The 22263-nt window shown below is 38.8% G+C and overlaps 1 protein-coding gene across 1 annotated transcript in view; it reads right to left on the reverse strand.

Annotated features, from left to right (window-relative positions):
* Positions 1-605: 605 nt before the first annotated feature.
* LOC141898109 (uncharacterized) overlaps positions 606-22263 on the reverse strand; it is a 67726-nt gene continuing 46068 nt past the window's right edge. Inside the window, exons 5-6 of the mRNA XM_074783970.1 lie at positions 2219-2353; positions 606-682 (exon numbers count right to left, since the gene is read on the reverse strand). Of these exons, the coding sequence (XP_074640071.1) occupies positions 606-682; positions 2219-2353 (212 nt within the window). The remainder of the gene's footprint in view (positions 683-2218; positions 2354-22263) is intronic.

Here is a 22263-nt window from a genome sequence, read left to right on the forward strand (position 1 = left end):
ATTCACACGTGCAACTTCACGATGAAATATTCATCGAATATACAAACGCGGCCATGAGCTATCCGACCAAAGTGAATTGCTAATGGCGATTCGAGTCCGCGCTCGGTTTAGTCCGATGGGATGAATGTTTCATAATTTTTCAGACGACCCGAGGAAAGCGTCGGGTTATGATTCAAATAATTCGACGTCGATCCAAACGAGATTGTCATCGAAAAACGGAGATGAACTTTTTCAGTGAAATGGATTCAGGCGCAATAATACGTTGGGTCGCGTATTGACTTGTACGGTAACAACGAGGGATAGCTGACTGCAGTTAGGAAAACCATTATTCTTTGAACATATCCTTTGGATACAGTAAATTCAAGGGAATCTCTCAACTAACAATGAAGGAGAAACATGTAAACAAATATCGATGCCCTGACATTCATTGGTTTCAAAATGAAAATTATTCTTTGGACATTGAAAATTCAGGGATGAGTAAGTAGTTGACTTTTCATTAATAATGGAATAGAAATTGGTTCTGGCAGTTGATTTAGTTAAGTGCGTTCAGCGATTCGGGAATAACATATATATTATACAGTGCATTATAAAAGATCATTTAGTTGTTATTTTTTCAAGGCTTGAATATCATTACTTGACTCGAGATCCACGTGTCCATTTTGACTAATTGTTACATTCCCACCTGAAATGTGCAACGTAAATAAATAACAGAAATGAAAAACATGCAAAACAAAATAAACCGACATGAATTCGACACCTGATAAGGAAAACAAGCAGAAATAACAGTATACAGAACGAAATAAATAGCTTAGTCATTAAATGAAATTTGATCTGTTCTAATTAAACGCATAAGGGTTATTAGTTAATTTGATACCAGCTACACCCTCCAGGCAATATATATACCTATTGTCAGACCTCAATAAACCTTACCGATAACTTGCATATGAACGAATAGCATAGTTTAGGGAACATTTATCTCGGAAATCGTCGTATTTTCACTCAACTAACGGATGTTTGAATGCATATAAGACTTACGTAACGCATTATCATGCGCTAATGCATGCATATGCAGTTGCAAGTGATGACAAAATTCTGATTATGCAGGTTCGAATATTCGAAATCATGGGTTTACGATGGACTTAACTCCACGACTGAAGATGTCGATGCTTAGGAAAAAAACGAAATGGGTGTGACTCACAGTAGGTTGTGTTACAGCGAGGCTCGCTCGCCGCTTGAGTCTTTCACAACTCGGAGGTTTCGAAACTAATGCCCGAATCGAAACGCTTTCAAATTGCATAAATGTTTTCGACAAATTTTACACGCGCTCAATATTTTGAAACGAAGTGCTTGCCAAATTCGAACCTCTATTTCTACGTTATTTATAACAATGGAGGTTTATTCGGTCAGAAGGCAGTACTCACTTTTATCATTATAAAAGATAGAATTTTTTTTCATATCATATTCGATTGTAATTATCTTACTGTTGTCTTTTGAGCGTCAGGATTTCATAGATAAACTGCTTCATATATTGAAAGCTATTGAAAAGCGATTTTCTATTTTTGCTAGATTTTATTACATGGCTTACAAGGCTGACTTTATTCGTATCTAAGATATTAACATCAATTTTTCTAAGAACTTTCAAGTTACGACGATACCATAAAATCAAGTTTTTGTTAACATATTCGTGTAGTGTTTCAAGCGATAGAGCATCGAATAACATCATCAAAGTGGCAAAAATAGAATGTAAGTTCACGGTATTAATTCATAATCTTGTATACGATTGATGCTTCCTTAGAAATGTTCTAGAACTTATATCTGAAGATTTGCATCGTGTCTCGTTTGTTCACGCGCACAGTTGAAACATCTTTCGAATGGAAAACGCGTTGCGTTTATTGAGTAAACATAATAAAATCTCTAGGAAAATTTATTTACATTTTTGCACAAATTTATGCAATGAATAATTAAGCAACCTCGAATAGATTCATACGATCCAAAATTTCTGAAATTAGTCTTTTGATAACATTTGTGATGCGTTTGTCATGAATTATTAGCTGGCACGAAATTGTGTGGTGTCAAACTAACGGAAAATAAAGATATAAAAAGCCCGTGGAAATAAAGCAAAGGTGATTCACACTGCTAAAATGTCAACAAATCTAAAACAATTAAAGTTAATCAAAAGTTATTTGAAAGTTTCTATAAAGGTATATTCATTACTTACCATTCACTTCGGTCATATTCTCTGGTTTTTGCAGGCCATAAGGACTTCCGTAATCTGTGTTATCTTTTGTGACGCGTTGCAGCCCTCCTTTCACGACCCATGTACAATATTCAGTGTCAAAGTCACACGATTGGCCTATAGGTAACAAGAACACGAAAATCACAAATCCATGCAACATATGCATGATCGCGACTATGTATTCGATTAAAATTGTTTTTTTTTTCTAAAAAAAAGAACTCTCCTCGCCCACGGCAAAATGTAATTTGCGTGGATAACACCGTACTACGTTTTACTATCTAGAGACAAACACTATAATATTTAGAAATATTTATCCAATTCTTCAGCGGCTATCTCCAAAATTGAGACGGTTTTGGCCCCCCTTTCTGACAGGGAAGGCGAAAATACGAGCGCGCACATTTTTTTATTCAAGCGAATGAATAATTTTTCAGCGTAAAATATATCCGGGTAAAGGTTAGTCCTTCGTCGCAGCCGAGTAGGAAACATTCGCGAAACAAGTTTTCGTTGAGCGGTTGGGTTGTTTGTGAGTACGGCAGAGCAGCGTCACTGATGATGTCATTACGGGGTTCACCAACAAGAAGAAGCGACCGGGGCGATTAGCATGTCACATGTTTTTCGATTCATATTCGTCACGAAACAAACCATCATCGCACGACGAATCTGAATTATTCGTTTCTTTAGTACATCGAAAACTTGGTCATTAATAAGAATTATCTATCCTAACTAGGAATGGCGCGGATGTCGCGCGCGCTGATCGGTTTTAAAAGTGTTTGTCTTTGCTGCACGAGCGCGTGCTGTAGAACTGTTTAGCAGCCATGCAGCATGGTTATCGCGCGCGATGGCGGGAAAATGATTACAATAGGCAGACTGATCAGCCAATCGCCACGAAGCTGTGACTGTACGATTTGCTATTCCAGCACCGCGCACAAGTCGATGATGGTTTAGGTGTTGATTACATTTCGCCTGTCAGCGTCATATTATTGGCGTTGACCCGAACTAATACCGATATGCAATGCCGGGACAGGCAAATGAGTCGAATCATGCCGAGAATCGATACACGTCTGATGGCCGGAGGGTGTAAAACACTCTTTTAACTCGCCATCGCAATATTATCAACGCTTTGTACTACGACGACGTAGAACGGTGCTAAATCATGCGCCATGAAATCTACTGAAAACGACTTATTTATCTCAGTATCATCTGCTATTCTCTCGATGTATCGCCAACGCTACAGATATAGATGTTGGTGGTTGTTTCAATTCAAAATTCGTCTGCTCTATGAGGCCAGTGAACTTCGTAACTTATCTTAATTAAAGCAAAAAGCAATTCGACAGAAATAGCGGGTGAAGAGTTTTTAATTAAGACCACCATCAAACGGAGATGACACATCATCGCTGCAAAGCCTTTAGAATTTAAAATTTACTGCGAATCTTCGCAGTTGAAAGTGAATCAGAGTGCAAGATCTCTTAATTTCTTTTCCACATCTTGTTCGTTGGACATAGGTCTATGGTGATTCATGTTCAACATTTTCGAGCAGGTGATGACCAGGGGGTCGTTTCACAGACAACTTGAAGCTTCCTCGTAGTTTCATTGGTATTGTGTTATCATGACTAATCGAACTTCAAGTCGGTCTGTGTGAAACGGCCCCTTAATTAAACATTTGGCCGTTAACATTTGATTATCACCTGCAGATCCTTGATTAGCAAATCCGCTTGACACCTATAACTCTGACGTTCAAACGCTTCATCTCAAACATCGTGATATGTCTTCATTTTATACGGCTTCGATATATCATTAGTAGCGTTATCATAACAAAATGATGCGTTACATAAGAGTTAGACAAGTCTGTCTTCTTTAGTGGAATTACTTCTATAAGCTAATGTAGGAAGATGTATTCCGAAAACACTCCAAATACTGAAAAAAGCTCAAATACATAAGTCAAATTGGAAAAGAAGGGAACTCAATTTGGATTTCATGTTCTTCATGTTCTTTGGAATCAATGTATTTCATGTTCTCCGAGTTCATAACATTTCCACTTTTATCCTCATAAAGACGACAGAACCGAGATATGGAATGGCCTTTCTCTCAATTCATTATTCTGTACAGACACATCTCGCCCGGCGTATCATGTATACATATGCACGTATACATATAACAGGGGGTACCTAGTATCAATTACAGAATAAGTTAGCCGGAATATATCTGATAGCGGTTCGCGAAGACTGTTGACATTCTTGTTTTCTAAGGGAGACATCCGCAGCGTTTCCCACCACTGACTCTGTGCATGATGAAAACTTGTCCGACATGCATCGCATATGAATTGTAGTTGTTGCAACGGTTTTGATAATGACAGAAGTCAATTAATATACTGTATATATTACTGACAGCCCTGTTGAATATGCATTCATTACCAAATGACATTTATTCAGAATCTAAATCTCGAACGTCTTGCGCTACGAAGTATTTCGAGGAATTCTCTGAATTTTTATGATTAATGGCGTTCAATCGGAGATGTCGAAGGGAATGAATGGACGTGACGTAATCTCGAGAAACCCGATGCAGGTATCGGAGAGACGGTGCGTATTGAAATAGAACGGAGCGACGAATTAAAAACTTATTTAATAGTTATTTGCAGAGAAAAGTGAATAAATTCAAGCCCCGAGGGAATGAGGCAGTAGTAGACTACTTCTCTTTAAGACGTTAATAATGTACAAGAATGCATTAAAGCCAGCCAAAATCAGTGTGATTTCCCAACGGTATATTAATTTGTCATCTATTCCGTCAATCAAAGTAATAACGAATGGGCTGAAAACCTATAAATAATGAGTAGCGTTCGCACTATACTACTACACGAATCGACCTCAAAGAACTCGCGTGCATTCAGAAAAATAGCTTACCGTCAATAGAAGTATTTCCGGTACAATGGACTTAGACACACAGACAGCCAGGACACACGATTGGGACTTAATCTTCTATTATGTTAATAATATTTCTTGAAGCGACTCTTATTTCGTTGTTTTAATCATTAGAAATAATTAGGTGTTTTCTCAATCTCCCCTGGAATATGGATAGCTCGCGCATAGCTCCCATATACCTAATCTTTAGTGTCTTGCAGACCAGACATAGCCATCTGTGATCAGGCCTACTACCTTTCCTATCGCATCAAAAGAGTCTAATCATATTAACAATTCATTTTTCCAGCTGGTTTTATGTCAATACAGCTATTTTTGCTGGGTGTTTTCCATTTTTATTATCTTTCGTATCACTCATATCGGTATTCGTGGCCGATGTTCAAGGTAGAAAATACAATGAAATGAATTTTTATGGAACTTTGTATACGCGCGGCGATGTACAACACGCGACAACGTGGTGTAACTTCATCATTATATAACGAATTTAATTCAATCAAAGAAAATGCGGAAATTATTGCGCAAAGAACACTAATGAAAACGGCTGTAGACGTGACCACAGACGCGCGATGATATCACACTTATGGCAGCTTCGGCAGAAAGCTTTTATAGAAATACCACGTAAAAATCCATTGATATCCTTTATATGAAACCATGCAAAAAATATCATAACGCCCTCGGCCCTTCGGCCAAAAACAAACCAATGATACCAAGACAATGGTGGTAAGTTAACATTCATGTCATGAATCTTATTCTTCAAATTTCGTGATAAACATTGAATAATTTAGCAGGAGTAATAAGCATGTTCACAGTAATCTAATGGGAAATGACCAAATTTACGTTGAAGTTTATTTGCTTCGAAACTGTTGATGCTTGCGTTGGAGCTAACGTGGACTTCGTTAGTTCATAGGACGTCATTTTTTCTTCAAGAAATTTTCAATTCGATCAACACTATTCTGTCGTCGTCGCCATAACAATGCTCCGCGCGCTGTGTTTCTTGCAAGGGGCACGTACACTTAACGGCCGCTTCTTGCGTATCAGCAACTTGAAAATAGTCGTGTGAATATTCGAACCTAAAAAACCTGTTTGCAATGATAAAATCTTGTTTGATACAACATTCTGCGTATACGCGTTTCATGATAGTCCAGGATGCACGCTCGTCGAATTGAGAATATCTAAACCAACGCACAGCAGGGTGTCGAGGAACATCTTAAAATCATGAAAAAAAACCAAGAAAATTCTGTTTTCAGTATTGGATTTTATCATACCAAAACTGTCTTGAAAGAATTCGGTTAAGACTTAAACGCGAAAGATGTCCAAGACGAAACGTTTTGACTCCAATTGACATCATTTTCTGCCCTCAAGGTGTAATTTTCTCGTTACAAAATGAATTTCGTTATCACCAGGAAATTTGTAGTGAATTACTCCCATTTTGTTGACCGAAATAACCTTTTCCATAATCGAACGCAAGAAATGTTTCATATCAAAGTAATGATTTTACTCACTAAAATTCTAGAGTAAATTTTATTCATTATTCAATAAATTGATTAAGCCATAAGCTTTAAGCATTGCTTTAAGGCAATCGTGTATTCCGAATGGGTTGGTGACAAAAGGTGACTTTTCTTGAAACCGACAGCAATATGTCAAAACTGTATTGGGTGTTGTCTCTTTTTGTATTTCTTTTAAACGTCTTCAAACTTTTTCTATAAAAAGATGCCAGACATAATTTGATTATCAACGAATATTGACTTCTTCCGACCGTCGCAGAATTGTGTACTAGCGCTCGGTCGTTTGTTCGTTGTAAGTATCTGCCCGCAGTGTTGCGCAAAAAAATCATTAGCTAATCATTTAAATACCGTATGTGTCTACAGAAATCGCTAAATCGATTGCGCAAACAAGAATAATTCGAAATCAAAATATAGTGAAGACAGCTACGATGAAAAGCAAATTCATCGTATCCGCGGACGTGCCATCGTCTGTGCAGTGTTTATGTATTATATTGAGACTTTCAATAATTGTTCCCCAGTCTCCACATTAAAACCGAACGCTCCCAGGGGCCAATCAGATTTTATGCTTAAATTCCCGTAAAGAATAAAAGAGTGAAATTCCCTCGGCATTTTGTGATGACTCATAATTACATCTTGATCAGAAGACGAAATATTATGAGTACGCACATACCAACAAACGATAAAACCTCTTTTAATTGGTGGTTTGTCCCCGATGTATTCTCGAAACGTACGTTTTTTCATTTTGACAAGTTAGGCTAGAATGCACTACTGCGGCACGGGAAGCATTACTCGTATAAAAGCAATGGCAAAGTTAGATTCCATCTAAACGAGTTGAGGTTGAATCCTATGGAACAGCATGCGTTAAAGGGGACAAGTGGAACAAGAGAAAAAGCCCATCTTCCCTCGGCAGGGATTCGAATCTGATGGCATCGCTGGGCTCAGCCACGACACGAAACCCTGCCACACTAGACCGGATGCGCAGGTACATGCGCATGTTTGCCGCAGAAAACTTGCGGCGCCAATCAGATTTCTCGTTGTAAAGTCGTTGAGGCAAATTTCACGGATTAACTTTGAATGGAAAATACCTGGCTTAAACAAAACGGGATTTCTGATTGGCTAATAATGACTTAATCTAAGCTGCACTTGTAGCCAGGCTAGTGTGACAGGGTTTCGTACCGAGACGAGTCTTGAAGCCATCAGGTTGGAATTCCTGCAGGTAAACGCGGAAATGGGACACAGAAAAATGTTTCCGTGCGTCGTGTGCGTTGGGCTTATGAAACGTAGAAATCGCAACAAAAAAATAATTTCACGTAAATTCGGAATTCGGAGTTTTTATTCGTCCGGTGTGCCTTGTTATTTCTGTTGAGTCATTCTCGGTAAATCCACAAGTTGCCTGGAAGAATGATAATGCGACACATATTGGGGGCAAAATGACGAAATAAACTCTGTGTCTGAATCACAAATTACGTGCACAATCGCACAGTTTTTAAGGCCACATTCTGAAACAGATCAAACAATCAATTAATTGTAGAGTGATTCATAATCCGCCAATATCAGAAACAAGTAGTTTCATCAGATAACTAACGCTAATTATGTATATCTTAGTGGCTTAAGGCGGTTTTTTCCTAATTGATGAGTCAGTTACATCTGTTACTAGCATTGTATTTACAAAACTCTGCGATAGCGACCATAATTCCTGAGCGATTCCAAGCCAAATCCTATTAACCTAATGCACGCAAATCTGGATTCCGAGCCAAAGTATTCACCTTGCCGTTGATGAAAATACTATATACGTGTTGCGACGATAATATAGAAAAAATCCCACGACAAAGACAAAAAACAAAGTCCGAACATATTTCTGATTTTTATCCATTCTCTATTGTATTTGTATAGTTACCGCCTAGCTTGCTCCGTTGTTTTTAGCGTGTAACTGTTTCTATGTTGATTTTCCCCTTTAGTTTGTATCACTTTTGATTACTGAAATTAGTGTCTTTGCTCTGAATTGTAAATATATTTCATAATTTCTGTTGTAACTCAGTATTCCTGAAGATGACTATTAGAATATAGCCGAAACGTCGAATAAACTACTAGCTCTAGGAAACATCTTCGGACTTTAGGTTTTTCGTATTGATTGTGGGATTCTCTCTATAATATTCACCTTACTTTGATGAGCTAATGGGTTGTTCATCTCGGCCAAAACCAGCTGATTTTTCACTGGGTGACGTAAATTATCTTGTAAAGGCGGGAAACAGATGAATGAAATCGGCGTTCGTGTGAGAAGCAACAGCATTGATTTGCTGACTGCGCGTTAGTCGCATCCGTCTGCTGTCGAGCGATTGATAGCCATCGAGCAATCAAATTTGTCTAACTCGATTCGAGTGAGATTCGTGCCAGTTTTTCTGAAACACGTAGCAGATCAGTCAAACGTCGACTCGCGTGAACATCAAAACCGTGTATACGACAAAACCGGCGCCGCCGACTCCCCGAGTCAAGCGAAACATATTGATCCCTGTTTCTTGTGACTAACGTGATGCAGTATCGTCTCTACGCCATCTCGATCCGCGTCGGACGAGTTCAAGAACTGGCCAGGTAAAAAACCAGCGAATGAGCGAACGAAGGTGTTTATTCTGACTGGGAATGAAATGTGACTAATACGCACGATATCGGAGCTAGGTAGCGTTTTTCTCGTTTCGTTAATCCCCACGAAATATCAATAAGCCAACGACGCCGTTCATTTAGCCAAGCCAGAAAGTCAGAAATTGATTGGAGGTTGGTGTGAAAAAGCGACCTAAAGAAACTCTTGAGAGATTTTATCAATTTGAATAGATTATACTAGCCATTACACGGAATCGCGTGTACTGCGAGTAACATCGCTCGAACGTTAGCATCAAAAAAGCCTTTGTATTCCCTGAGCGACAGTCAAATCTAAATACGTAAAACCAGGACTTTAAGACAACGTTCGACCCGGGAATTGTTTGCATGCATAAAAAATGCCGAAGACATTACGCAGCACTGGCTACTATGCTGCGGATAGGGACCTCTTCACTGGGTATGTTTGATTTGAAAATACACCGGAAAAATCATTGGAAAGATCGAAATATACACATTAGTAATTTTTTCATTTGGTGAATTTGCCACGTTTAAACAGTTTCCAATTTCCAATACAAGGTGCCAATGGTGCATTTCCAATCTTTAATCGGCCAAATGCCAGGTCATTCCAGCATTTATATTTTTTTCAGACAAAAATGGAGTTGGAATAGATTTTGCGATAACCAACGCACACAGGAAAATCAGTCACAACAACAAATCAATGACTGTGCACTAGATATCCTCAAAGGTTTCTGTGCTCTGAAATTGGAAAATCCATCCTTGCCATTGATATCTAATTTGATCCGTATTCGGCGCAAAGTTAGTCAATGTTTTCCAAGAATTGAACTAATCTCACCAGTCTCACGGCGAGAAAATGAGGAATGAATGACGATTTTCGTCGTTCTGTCACACCAGCTAGTGATGTATACGTGTAATAGTATACCAAAGAGTTGCAAATAAAAGAAGTGAATGTATGTATGGTTTCTAGAAACCCTCGGTATTATACGATGACACGTGGATAAGGTTTTTTTTCAGGTCAGAGCATAGATTTTTAAATTTGACGTCACGTTGTCATCTAAAAGAGAACTACAACATATATTTCAATGAATATTTTCTAGCATCCTTCAAGCACTGCGCCGAATAAGGAATTACGTGAATAAAAGAGAAGAATTAAAAGGTTTTAAGACCTGACAGAAAACTATTCGCTGAGCTGAAATAAGTACGTCCAGGCAAGTCGATTGTAAACGGGAGTACGAAACAAATTGACGAATGTCAGTAGAGACGAAATTCTGAGTGTCAATGAGTCACAAATACCCGAACAGGATGTACACCCATCTCCTAGAGTCCCCGAGTCTTAATAAATTTCTAGATACGTATCATCTCTGATAGTCAATGCAGCAATAATCTAAAGAGATAGTCTGCTTATACACGTATTGTAAGCTTTGATTTCATACGTAAGTGAACTTCAAAAGTTTTATCTCACGATAGTATAGTACGTATGTTAAAATAGAAAACACTTTTAATATTTGATGTACCACTTCATATGATACCGAAAAATATTCAAATTATTATATATATGAGTATATGTATAAAGCCAGTTATTACGTGGTAAATGTGTAAACCTGCCATTTCCTAATTAACACCCGACAGTTCAAGCAAGACGTTTCCCGTGTGCCGAATGCGAGATGTCAAACATAAGCTGAAGCAAACAGAAAAAGATACCAAACGAATCAATAGGCGTTAGGCTGGAAATATTGGCCCAAAGTTAATATGACACACGATCAAACGATGCACAGACCACACACTGCATCATCACACGCTTCACTGCTTATGACGATATCATTATTAAATGATTCGTTCGCGTTGCGTATTTTAACAGGGGATGCTTTACAATTCGTGTATCATTAATAAATGGCGAAATAATTTCTTTACCTGCATAAATATTAGAAAAGCAATAACTTATAATAACTCGATTGTTGCTCTACTCCTCACCCTGCACAAATTTACCGTATTTGTCAGTGTGACAGAAATTAAAAACGCTTAATTAAGATGGCATAACGTACAGCGGAGTCAGAACTCTACCGGCTGGTGTATGCGATGCACTTAACTCTACAAAACAGATAACATAATGCGCACCTCACTTCTAAGTTCTCATGCAGTTCACCTCGCCTGTGAAAATGACGCAGAGCTCATGAAATAATCAAATATTGTATACGAAGATGCGAAATGCAACATCAAGTGTTTGTCGTTTATAAACTGTTTCGATAGCGAATACAAAGGAACCTTTCTTCACATGTATAGGGCTTCGTCAAAGTGGCATTTAAGATCACCCGTATTCCCCGGAGCCCCCGAGTACCTGCAAGCTTTACCTACAGTTAATATCCGAATGTCGATAGGTTTTTAGTATCGATGAGCGTATACGTTTATTCATCGTGCCCGGGTTTGTTATCGTAGTACCATTGATAAGACTCCCGGCATCGGGTGACTATTTCATTCATTCATTTGATTCGGGGCAATGAGATCTCGGAGAATGAACGCCCGCGCTGAAAGCGGCTGATTATTAGCGGGATTGTTACGAAATCCAGGGTTCACTTCATTCGTCCAACCACAGCCGCGAACGCTGATGAACGTTTCGGTGATATCATCTTTAAGATACAACCTCGATACCGATGTCAGCCGCGCGGATCTGTGCTGATTCCGACGACAAGTTATTTTTATCTTCGCCATACTCCCACGTACGGTTAAAAACCATTTTGTCTTACTTTATATATTCTAGAGATTAATGATCTTATGATCCCGTGTTCTTTTCTTTTGCTTCATCGCATTTCACATGGTTATATGAGGGCTTTGTGGAGACCTATCCCGCTATTTTTAACCTGATAGATGTAACGTCATAATATGGTTGAATAAAATTAACTAGATATAAACCTGGTTGAATTAATTTCTAAAATAATTTCAAGACTAGTCAATGCCGTAAACAGGTTTGATTGCGTCGGGTACAGTCCATCCTTCAGACAGCATTATCAATTCCGACTAGAGAGAATGAAGTCGGTTATATCCAGTAATAGCCTGTCGAGTCAGCTCATTTTCTAATATCATGTCGCGATAATTCAGTTTTCAATGAATTCATCCATCACCATTACGAGTTTAATACGATCAAGACAGAATCGCGAGCAGTCGATAGCCCGAACAACCGTGCGAACAGGAGAGGCAACAGAACCGCATCGGTGTAGCGCACGATCGAGGCTGAGCAACCGATTCTGTAACAACGCAAATAAAGAGTTGTTGTTTTTTTTATATATTCCACGTGCCTCGACGAAGTCAAGCGGCTTATGAGGAAACTTAACATTTATTAATGGGCTTATTATTTGATCTTTGATTTCTATGTAATTTTCTATTTTGTCGGCTGAATCAAATTCGAATGAAATGTTTGATCCGTCATTTTCGCTGCGTATAATTCACGTCGTCGGTAAATTGAAAACATCGCGGCGAGACTTCATCGTCGCAGACGCAGTGAATTCCGTATGTTTCAAGTTAATCAATCATTGTGATTATTGAATAGAACTATCCGATTTTTGTCTGAAGAATATTCAGCGTAACCGAATAGAACGATTCATGTTTTCAGATATACGACGTATACAATACATTTTCGCCGATCTCAATTAATATCGATATGACTTGTGGGCTTGAGTTTGAATACACGGTGTCGTAAATATATACACGGTAAATGAGTGTTTCTCTCGTTACGGTATTTTTTGATAACAGGGTTTTCTGCAACGTGAAAATTAAACAGAAAATCATTTTGTATTGCTCATGAATTCGACCTCCGCAAATAACGAGACAGTTTTGGGGTAACTTGTTGGACTTGTCGTATCTAACTGATATACACTTCATTTTTTGGTATATCAAGGGGTGTTATGATTTCTCCTAGGAAAAAAACATACTGTCTACATGTAAAGATGTTTAGGTCTTCGTCACTGGCCAGGGATGATACCCTATGCTATGGCGCCTACTTGCCGGGATAGTCGAGAATGGTGCTCAGATTATCGATGACGAGAATTCTATAACTACGGTAGATTTGTTTATTTATTGCTGGATGCAACATGCAACAACGATAATTTGGGTTCGAATCCTCGAACCCTCGAAACTCTTACTCAGTTCCATAAATCATTCTCGAGTCCAGAATTTCAGATTTTTTTCGATGCCTGATATACAAAACAGACATAATTTCGGATATCGAAAAATAATGATTTACAAGCATTAAAATTGTAAATCGATACAGATAATTTCTATCAGATCACGTCCTGCCCATGAGTGTCATTCATGAAATTGTGTAAATGCATTCGGAACTTTCTGGCCTATTATCGTCATGTTCTTCGTTCGCGCATCCAACTATCTAATCGGCATGTAATTCAGCACACAGACACATTCACAAGGAGGAGAGACGGACAGAAATAATAATTCCTTTCAATTTCCTGCCAAGCATCGCCATGGCGAAGGACATGCATGCCGCCATCAGCGAAATCTCCTTAATCCATCAAAACCCTGGTCGAATCACCGCACGATCAAAATAAAATCGCTTTCGATAATCAATTTCGTCGTGAATCGCTTCTCATATTTCACCGGTGGTTGCACGAACGCGATCCAACTGCAGCTGTAATTATTGAGTCTCTCGCGCGCGTACAGGATTCTTCATTCATATTTGTGAAGATTTAATATAAAATCCCCGACAGACCATCGCTACCCAAACCGATGACTGTGTTTGATGGGTTCAGATAACTATTTAAGAAATTCGGCGCTTTTTTGTTGTTTTGGCGTTCAGGGGCCAGTTCCTCGAAAGTTTGTTAGACATAACCAGTGGATAGCTGACATAGCGACGATTAAAAGTTCATTGTTACTATGGTACTTATCCGCTGGTTATTTTCAACCAACCTTTGAGCAACTGGCCCCTGGTGTTCTAGTACCCTATTGCATATCAGGAATTTGTATGTAATGGCCTGAATCAGCCACCATGTAAAACCTACAATCGTATTCGTTTGGAAACATGATTTTTATTGCACGATACCAAACGAACTGCCATTGCATGTGACATCGCAGCTTCATTTGGTAAATAAACCCTTTTTGGATAATTAGAACTTCCCCGGGGATTCTGAACCTACACTGGAAGTGTCTAGGGATATCGGACGTTTGCTAATGAGTAATGATTGGGTAATAACTCGGCAACAAATCCATCTTAGCAAATACTACTTTTTACTACGGGGGCTAGTCCTGCGGCGTATCGCGACATGAGCTTATACCCAGCTCCATTAATTGAGGAAGGATTAACGATATTTAATCGGCCATATCCCTGACAAAACGTAGATTGTTTCCATAGGACGTGGTCGCCAAACTTCAAACTCATCTATATACGATACACTCCATTATTACTTATAAAGAATGATTTAACGTGTTAAAGTAAATGACCGACCTCTGATGAACCGATAGACTGTAACTTGACAATGGACAAGGGTGACACAGGATATTCTAGAACAACAGACGAGATGTCCCAGGCGTAAGTTCACCGAGGTTAATGAAGCACAAGAAATGCTGGCAATAAAACCTCATGCAATATTTATCCACGCAGAAGTGAAAACACTAAATCCACGGTATAACAACAATTCATTAAGGCTTCAGCTTTTCCTAATCCTTCACTCATTGCTGGAAGATTTAAATGGGGCTGATGTTAACGTGAATGAGACATCCACGCTCTACTACTTGTGCTATCCAGACCATCGTTAAGATTTTAACCCTTAAAACAGAACTAGAAATGAAAGGACACGAATGAACCTCCTTCAAATTTTTCTATATCGCAGCGGCATTGAAAACTTGAAATTCGTCTTTACTTTTATAACCAGCTGATTCCGCTATACTGGTGTTGGAATCTGAATCAGGCAACGTATCAGCGAGATTTTCTAATAATCTATATATTTTTAGCAATCAATCAATCAATTGGGCACATTTTCATTTCATATCGAAGATTTATAAGCCACTGTTGAACCTTCGCGTTAATAAAATAACGTTTTCCGATGCGGAATATCGGCATAAACACAGTGTTGCGGCATCTGTTCAAAGCTCGCATTTTCCCACGAATCAAACTTATTTTAATCTCCTTAAACACTAAGCGATTTTCGGCCTGATTTTCACGACAAGTGCTCTCCAAAGAACAGTATATGGCAGAAATCATGATTTTCTGAAACACATGTAATCAAAGTAATGCGCTCCCACTATTCCCTCGCAATCATTATGTACAAAATTAAAATGTAATCACCAGCAATTGATTGCCATAAATCCAACGAAATTGTCAGTGCATTATTTCAGTTAATCGTTTTCTACTTCTCAAACGAATATTCAATTGGTTCGAAAATGTTGTTTACGGGATAATTACTAGAGCGATGTAAACAACAAATGGTATTTTCATTAGATCAAATGGCTGTCAACCTAAAAACTAGATAACAAATCCATTTAATATTTCGACGACCTATCTACTCATATATACGCCAAAAATATATTTATAGGGATCCTAATATTTCATTATCAAACATCACCCATTTCACTTGAACGTAAGATAAGCGATACATTTTGTGAAAGAATTCTTTTCAGCGATGAAGTCTTTATCGCCGACAAGTTCAAGCGACAAGGCTTATATCTTACGCGAAATCTTTTTCGGACGGAATGTGCACGAGTGCATCGCATAGTGCGAAATAAACTGTGCTACGACCTTCAGGGTAAACGATAGATAGAGATAGACGATGCACTGAATTTTCTACCTTCGTGATTTCAACAACGCTATATTGAAGAATCGCTTTCAGCCTTATGTGAAAAAGAACAAGATTGAAATGACAAGTAAATTAGTTTCATTAGATGTGTTCTTTATAGAGATACTCATTAATTCTACGTAATCTGCGCAATTACGTTTATACCCAATGAAACTAAGGTCACCATATGAACTGTTCGACCAGCGCTCATTCGAGAGATCGAGAAAATCTACTTCCCGACTTCAATTTCATAAGAATAGTCGCAACTAGTCGTTCAATAATCTGATATTAAGATCTGGGACGACGCCTGGAGACGTTGAACAGAAATTCCCGACTAAAAAAAAGTATGCGATAGCATACGTTTTTCCAAGCGAACTGATATAAAAACGATTTCTTTTTCGTGTGTTTCACCAAATAAGAACTAGCTGTATTTCGATGGCTTATACGTGTCACATGAGGCTCGTCTGCGTCGGATCGGAGAGACAACATTTTCCAAGAAAAGATTTAAAATAAAACGCAGTAACGCTAAATGCTGAACAGTATGTCGCTGGAAAATAATACTCTATCATCATGTCCACGCGTAATTTTCTCAACGACACACGATCCCGAAGACGGACATAATCGTCTGGTCAATACGACTAAAAAATGTCAATCGAGATTGTCATCGAGAGCTACGTCGAGAGCCAGTTTAGCTTTGTAGCGTCGTTGCCCGCAGGGTCGCAACGACGACAGGGGCCAAATGTCATATTTGCGAGCGAATGACACCGTGTGAGTAGATTATTTCAGCCTCATCCTCTCGCAGAGTCGATGATGCCGCCGCAGTTACATGTCTGTGAGTCACAACGGGAGCCAGTGACAAATCCGCTTCTATACTACCTTCATAAGAACTGGGGCGCGCTGTTGTCGCCTGTGTCTTATTTCATTGATACTGATAAACTGACTTGTTTAATATTCGAACGGTGCGTTCTTATTTGCGACAAGTGAATAGTGTCGTCTCTGATCTTTCGATTAGAATCCAATATCAATCCATACCAAATAATTTACCCGTCTTAAACGCATTGTTGATTACTCCAAGGTTACGTAGATGTATCTAAAAATCTACGAAAAAAATTGAGGGTTTTTTGTATGGAAACAAGAGCAAAATGAATACCAAGATGTTTGTAGCCTCTCTATATTGGATCAGTGAGAGAGAGAACTACAGATATTAAACTTTTGATAGAGAGACCAATGTTTTGTAAAACTACAGTACATCGCGCCGATTAAAAACTCATTGATAGCTGGTTTCAAAAAATAATTGATTGCCTACCATTATAAAAATGAACAAACAGAACTTTTAACATGTGATTCCAAAGAAGAGTGTACCTCGCAGGCAGTTTGCTCTAAAATTCAATCATCTTCATCCTGCCATGTCATTCTTCATTTTTCTAATTATCAAAATTCATTTTTGTTGTTGTGTTCCTGTGGAGGGGGAATGGTCCCCTCATTGGATCCACTGCCAATAATGGCTTTCCATACATCCCTGTCATAATAGTACTATGTAATGTTACGAAAATGTATGAAATGTTCGTATTTGACTAAATGAATTATAATTATCATCAAATCATTAATCAACAACAAAGTTTTTGATTCTATTGTGGTTCTACAAACTATAGATCTGTTTTGGATGTAAATGGGTTATTTACGATTTTTACGTTAGGAAATTCACGGTGTTCGTATCGACGTGAGTCGTATTTCAGAATCTACCGTTCAACCGGAAACGCGTGAAGATATTCTGTAAGACGATACCGCGAAACACGCTTTAACTAGCAATTCAAATCTCGATTACAGGTCGCGAAAACAGTTGTTCATTTCGACGTCGTGGAGAAAGCTAATTCTGACATCAGCGGCAACGCCAGAGATAGCGAGGCAAGGGAAAGATGCGCACACAAAATCGATGCTCGTAACATAACTAATCATTGATGCGGCCCCGTCTCCGAAATTACCGCCGTAGCGAGAGAAACGCATTGAAAACCTAGAATCGATTTTAGATTAGTAACCAATGAACACCGACTGTTCTATCATTTTTCATGGCGGAAGTTCAACGTCGATATATTGGATTACTTCCTGCCGAGACAATTCCAGTTATTTTCACGCGATTCGCGCACTCGCCACTCACACGCACACTCACTCGCGTCGCATCGAGTTCGAGAAATACATCCCCACTTTAAAACGGCAAGAAAAGAATCTATTCTAAGACGCTTTAAGTTCTATTCAACGCATTGAACTCTTTACAAAACGGATCAATTCCGCCAGTGTAATTTAGACATATTAACAGCTCCGACTTGCCGCTTACGATAATATTTTCACGAAAAAAATTCTCAAGCAGATCCGAGAAAAAGAAAAAGTAAAGATCGTTTTCTATTATATTCCAGGGATTTTTTTCTGTTTGTATGGCAGTAGAATCCTCGATGGAGAAATATTCTGCGGATTGTCAGCGATGTCAAGATGGTTTTCATATCGCATGTCATTTACGCGTCTAGTTCTCGATGTTTTGACAACTCTCAACATACACGAGTATTTCCTGAACAAGTTGTTCTAATGCGGCGTCGATATCCGAATGTGTCATTTTAAGGAATACGAACAGAGTCGCGTTGACATGAGAAAATCTTTCAAACCAAATCACCGAGCGTGTGTGTGTGGGGACGACAACGGCGAAAATATGAAACTTCTAGCGGGACATGAGTGAATTCTCTCCGGAGGCTAGCATACACACACCGTAATAAATCAACATTTCTTGAATTAACTCTAATGAGTTTGGTGCTAAAAATCACGTGTTAAATTCGCGACGACGCCGATGGTAATTTGTTAGCGACTGTTTACAACAAATGCAAACCGTACATTTATCATTGGCGGCAAGAATTTAACAATATACTACTAGCTTGTCACGACATGCCACGCGATAACGTGGCTGCTTACTGTTCACAAACGTAATTACCAATCGGATTTCAGATGTCTACGGCGCTCGTTTCACAATCAAAGGTGCCCGTTTCGATTGAAGCGATATCCGCCTAGAGGGAGATTTCGAATTATTCAATCAATTAACTAGTAAATTTCATTCGTTTAAGTACAGATCGCAGGGTTTTTCACAGATCAATGCCGACAGCATTCAGCGATCATCATACCCTGCTTATTGTAAGAGTACTTGCCAGAGAAGAGTACTGTAAAGGCACTTCAATAAGGAATTCAATTCAGTGAATTTTCTTCAGTACAATCAGGTTGATATTTTTGCCTGTGGACAAAATCTGATGTATACAGTTTATAATGTCACTTCCATCAAACTGTATAACCACTTGCCAAGTGGACTAGTCCTATTGGTTTACTGGTTCTACGTACGAGACCCGGGTTCGATCCTGGTGAGTGCACGTAAATTTCACTGTATCACTTAATCGTTGTATCGGTGGGGAATCCGAAGTTATCTCGGTAAAACCTCGTTCCGCATGGACAACAGGATCAATAATACAATCATAGTAATTCAGACTCGATGATTAACGCCCGAAGACAGTCAAAATTAACGAGTTCGAACAAGTTCTTGGTTTGCTGTTCAGCACGCTCGCTTTCTTACGTGATCTCGCTATCACTTCTTAATCGTTACGCCCTATAGTTATTTCTATAACACTGTCTTCATCTTCTACCCTATCAACATCCACACCACTCTCCTTCCTTCATTCATTCCATCCCTCCATAAGCCTATCTGATGTGGACAAAAAAGGTCATCTTTTTAGTAATTTGTTTTAATTTCGAGTAAATGCGCACCGTATATCGCAAAAAAATAACAATGTCATTTCTCGTATGGATGATAATGAGTGAGTCTTGTTAGTCTCACGTTGGCATTCTATAACGGTAGACAGTGGGAATGATGGATGCGACGAATTAACGATCTTATATCTAGAATATCCTATCAATTGCATCAAAAAAGTTTGATAAATCCATCACACAATTACCCGCACGACTTCACTAAGACATTTTCCCTGACATCTATCTATATCAATCTTTCTATATTCCATCAACTACTACTCTACTATGCGCGTTACGACACACGGCGATGGAGTCGGGCCATTCAATATAGATGACAATCATACGATTTGATTCAAATACAGAATGAAATATAGATATGGAAATCGGAAGGTAAAATGCGACATTCGCGTTAAAAAACCCGTTCCCATCTTGTTCGTAGCCAATATTTTCTACGAGATTTTATCTACAAGAAATGCGTTTTATAGCATACATATGGCCGGACATCTCTTACTTTCAAATCAATGCCTTCTTTCGACGGATCGACCTGCGCGTAAAACTGTAAAATAGCAACACTGGCAGCACTAATAACTAGTTCGATCCGGCGAGTTGACGAATACCGAGCGCAGATGGCATCGGGGATATGAGTCGATTGAATATTCTCCTGTAATTGATACTTAATTGGAAAAAGTGGCTGGAGATGTACTTGCGGCAAATACAAGCAATTATTCGGGTCGAGATGGTAAACATGTTACAGCCGAAAAATCAATTTATTATGAGCCCAATGTCAACATTAACCCATTAAACTTCGATGTGATAATTCAATTCCGACTTGGAACTCGTTGCTTCGGTGCAAGATGAGGAATTTACTTATGGCGTCCATATACTTAAAATGTCCTCTGTTCGTAAGCTTGATGACACCATATTGATGGTCAATACAAAGAGATATTTACATGGCATTTCCCCGAAATTTGTAAAAGACTATAATAACTTTCGTTATGTATAGCAGGTTTCCACTGGCGGACAGACAATCTATGACGTCACGTACACGGCCTACACGTACGATACAGGGTCCTAATGATAGTTCCAAGACCGTACCGTCGATACCTAAAAGCTTTTACAACTGCAGAAAATTAGGGTTAAAGGTAAAGAGGAAAGAGTTTAAGGTCTAGAGGATTTGGGTCTAGAATTGAATCCAGAGGCTTATAGGGCACTAATGATAACCATAAGTCGCTTGAGAATAAAGCAGCCATAATCATTGTTCCCCGTTTGTCGAATTTCACTATGATCTAGAAACTGTTTACAAATCGACTAGATCCAAAAGATTTCCTTTCTAGAATAAGTAGAGAGGAATTTTCATCGGCAAAAACATATTTCAAAAAATTTCACTGGTGTACTACTCCTCCACATGTGTTTTCGTCCGACAGATCCTCTTCGTTTTCGATGCGTTTCGGTTTCTATTATCACACACTGCATTAAACGAAAAAACGCCTGCAGTCACGAGGAAACTAAGTTATTTGCGCGAGCACAATTATGAATTGAATAGAAATTAGCGAAAGTTGTAGAGAATGCTGCCTTTATCGATCGGATAGAAGTTTAGTTTAATTCGAAAACTAAACATAAAACGAAAGACAAACATCGTCTATAGCCTTTTATGGGCGTGTATTAGATTTCTTAAGAAGAAAGTTTCTATTTTCGGAAGAAAATCAAAATCTAATCAGCCTAACTGCTGAAGGGTATTCTGTGAGAAGCGACTACAAAATGATGAGGAAATTGTCTCAGGATAAAGAATCCATATTTGTTGACATATGCGGCTCTATATGAAAAGTTCGTCCAAAAGCTGTCATGGATTGGGTTTATAATTTCATATAATAAAAACGGTTCTTAAATCGCCATTTCATCGATACATGTATATCTTGAGAAATATAAATGTGTCTGTTTTGTAATGAAACCTCTATTTGGTATGTAGTTTTGTTCTTGTTAAAGGGCAATGCGTTCCATATAGTTCTCATCTAGAAGAATGCACAGTCATTCTTAAAATGAACGGTTGCATTGTCGACACAAGAACGCTGATCCATCATTTGTCACTCCAGCGGCGATTAATAACGTATTATCATCCAGCAAAACCGACCATCATCTCATCCATCCAATGCTGCAAAGATGCACCGCTGATACTATAAACGGTTGTACACCGATGGCATATCTTTCGTTCGTTCAGCGTAGGTTTTTTTCGTAATCATTCCCTCATGCTGCACTAGCGTTTTACGGGCGCAAACTGAATCCAATTATACGATTGCGAACGAAAGGATGGACGTTTCATGTCGGTGCCCTAGTCGTGGGTTGAGTCGTTCGCATACTCACGATTTATTCATAGTTTTCCCCGATTTGGATTCGAGTCACATCGACTTGGTAGATGAAAAGGGCATTTAGTATACGGAATGGATGTGAGCACGCGA

Source organism: Tubulanus polymorphus, chromosome 1 (genome assembly GCF_964204645.1).
Source record: "Tubulanus polymorphus chromosome 1, tnTubPoly1.2, whole genome shotgun sequence".
In the NCBI taxonomy this organism is placed as follows: domain Eukaryota; kingdom Metazoa; phylum Nemertea; class Palaeonemertea; order Tubulaniformes; family Tubulanidae; genus Tubulanus; species Tubulanus polymorphus.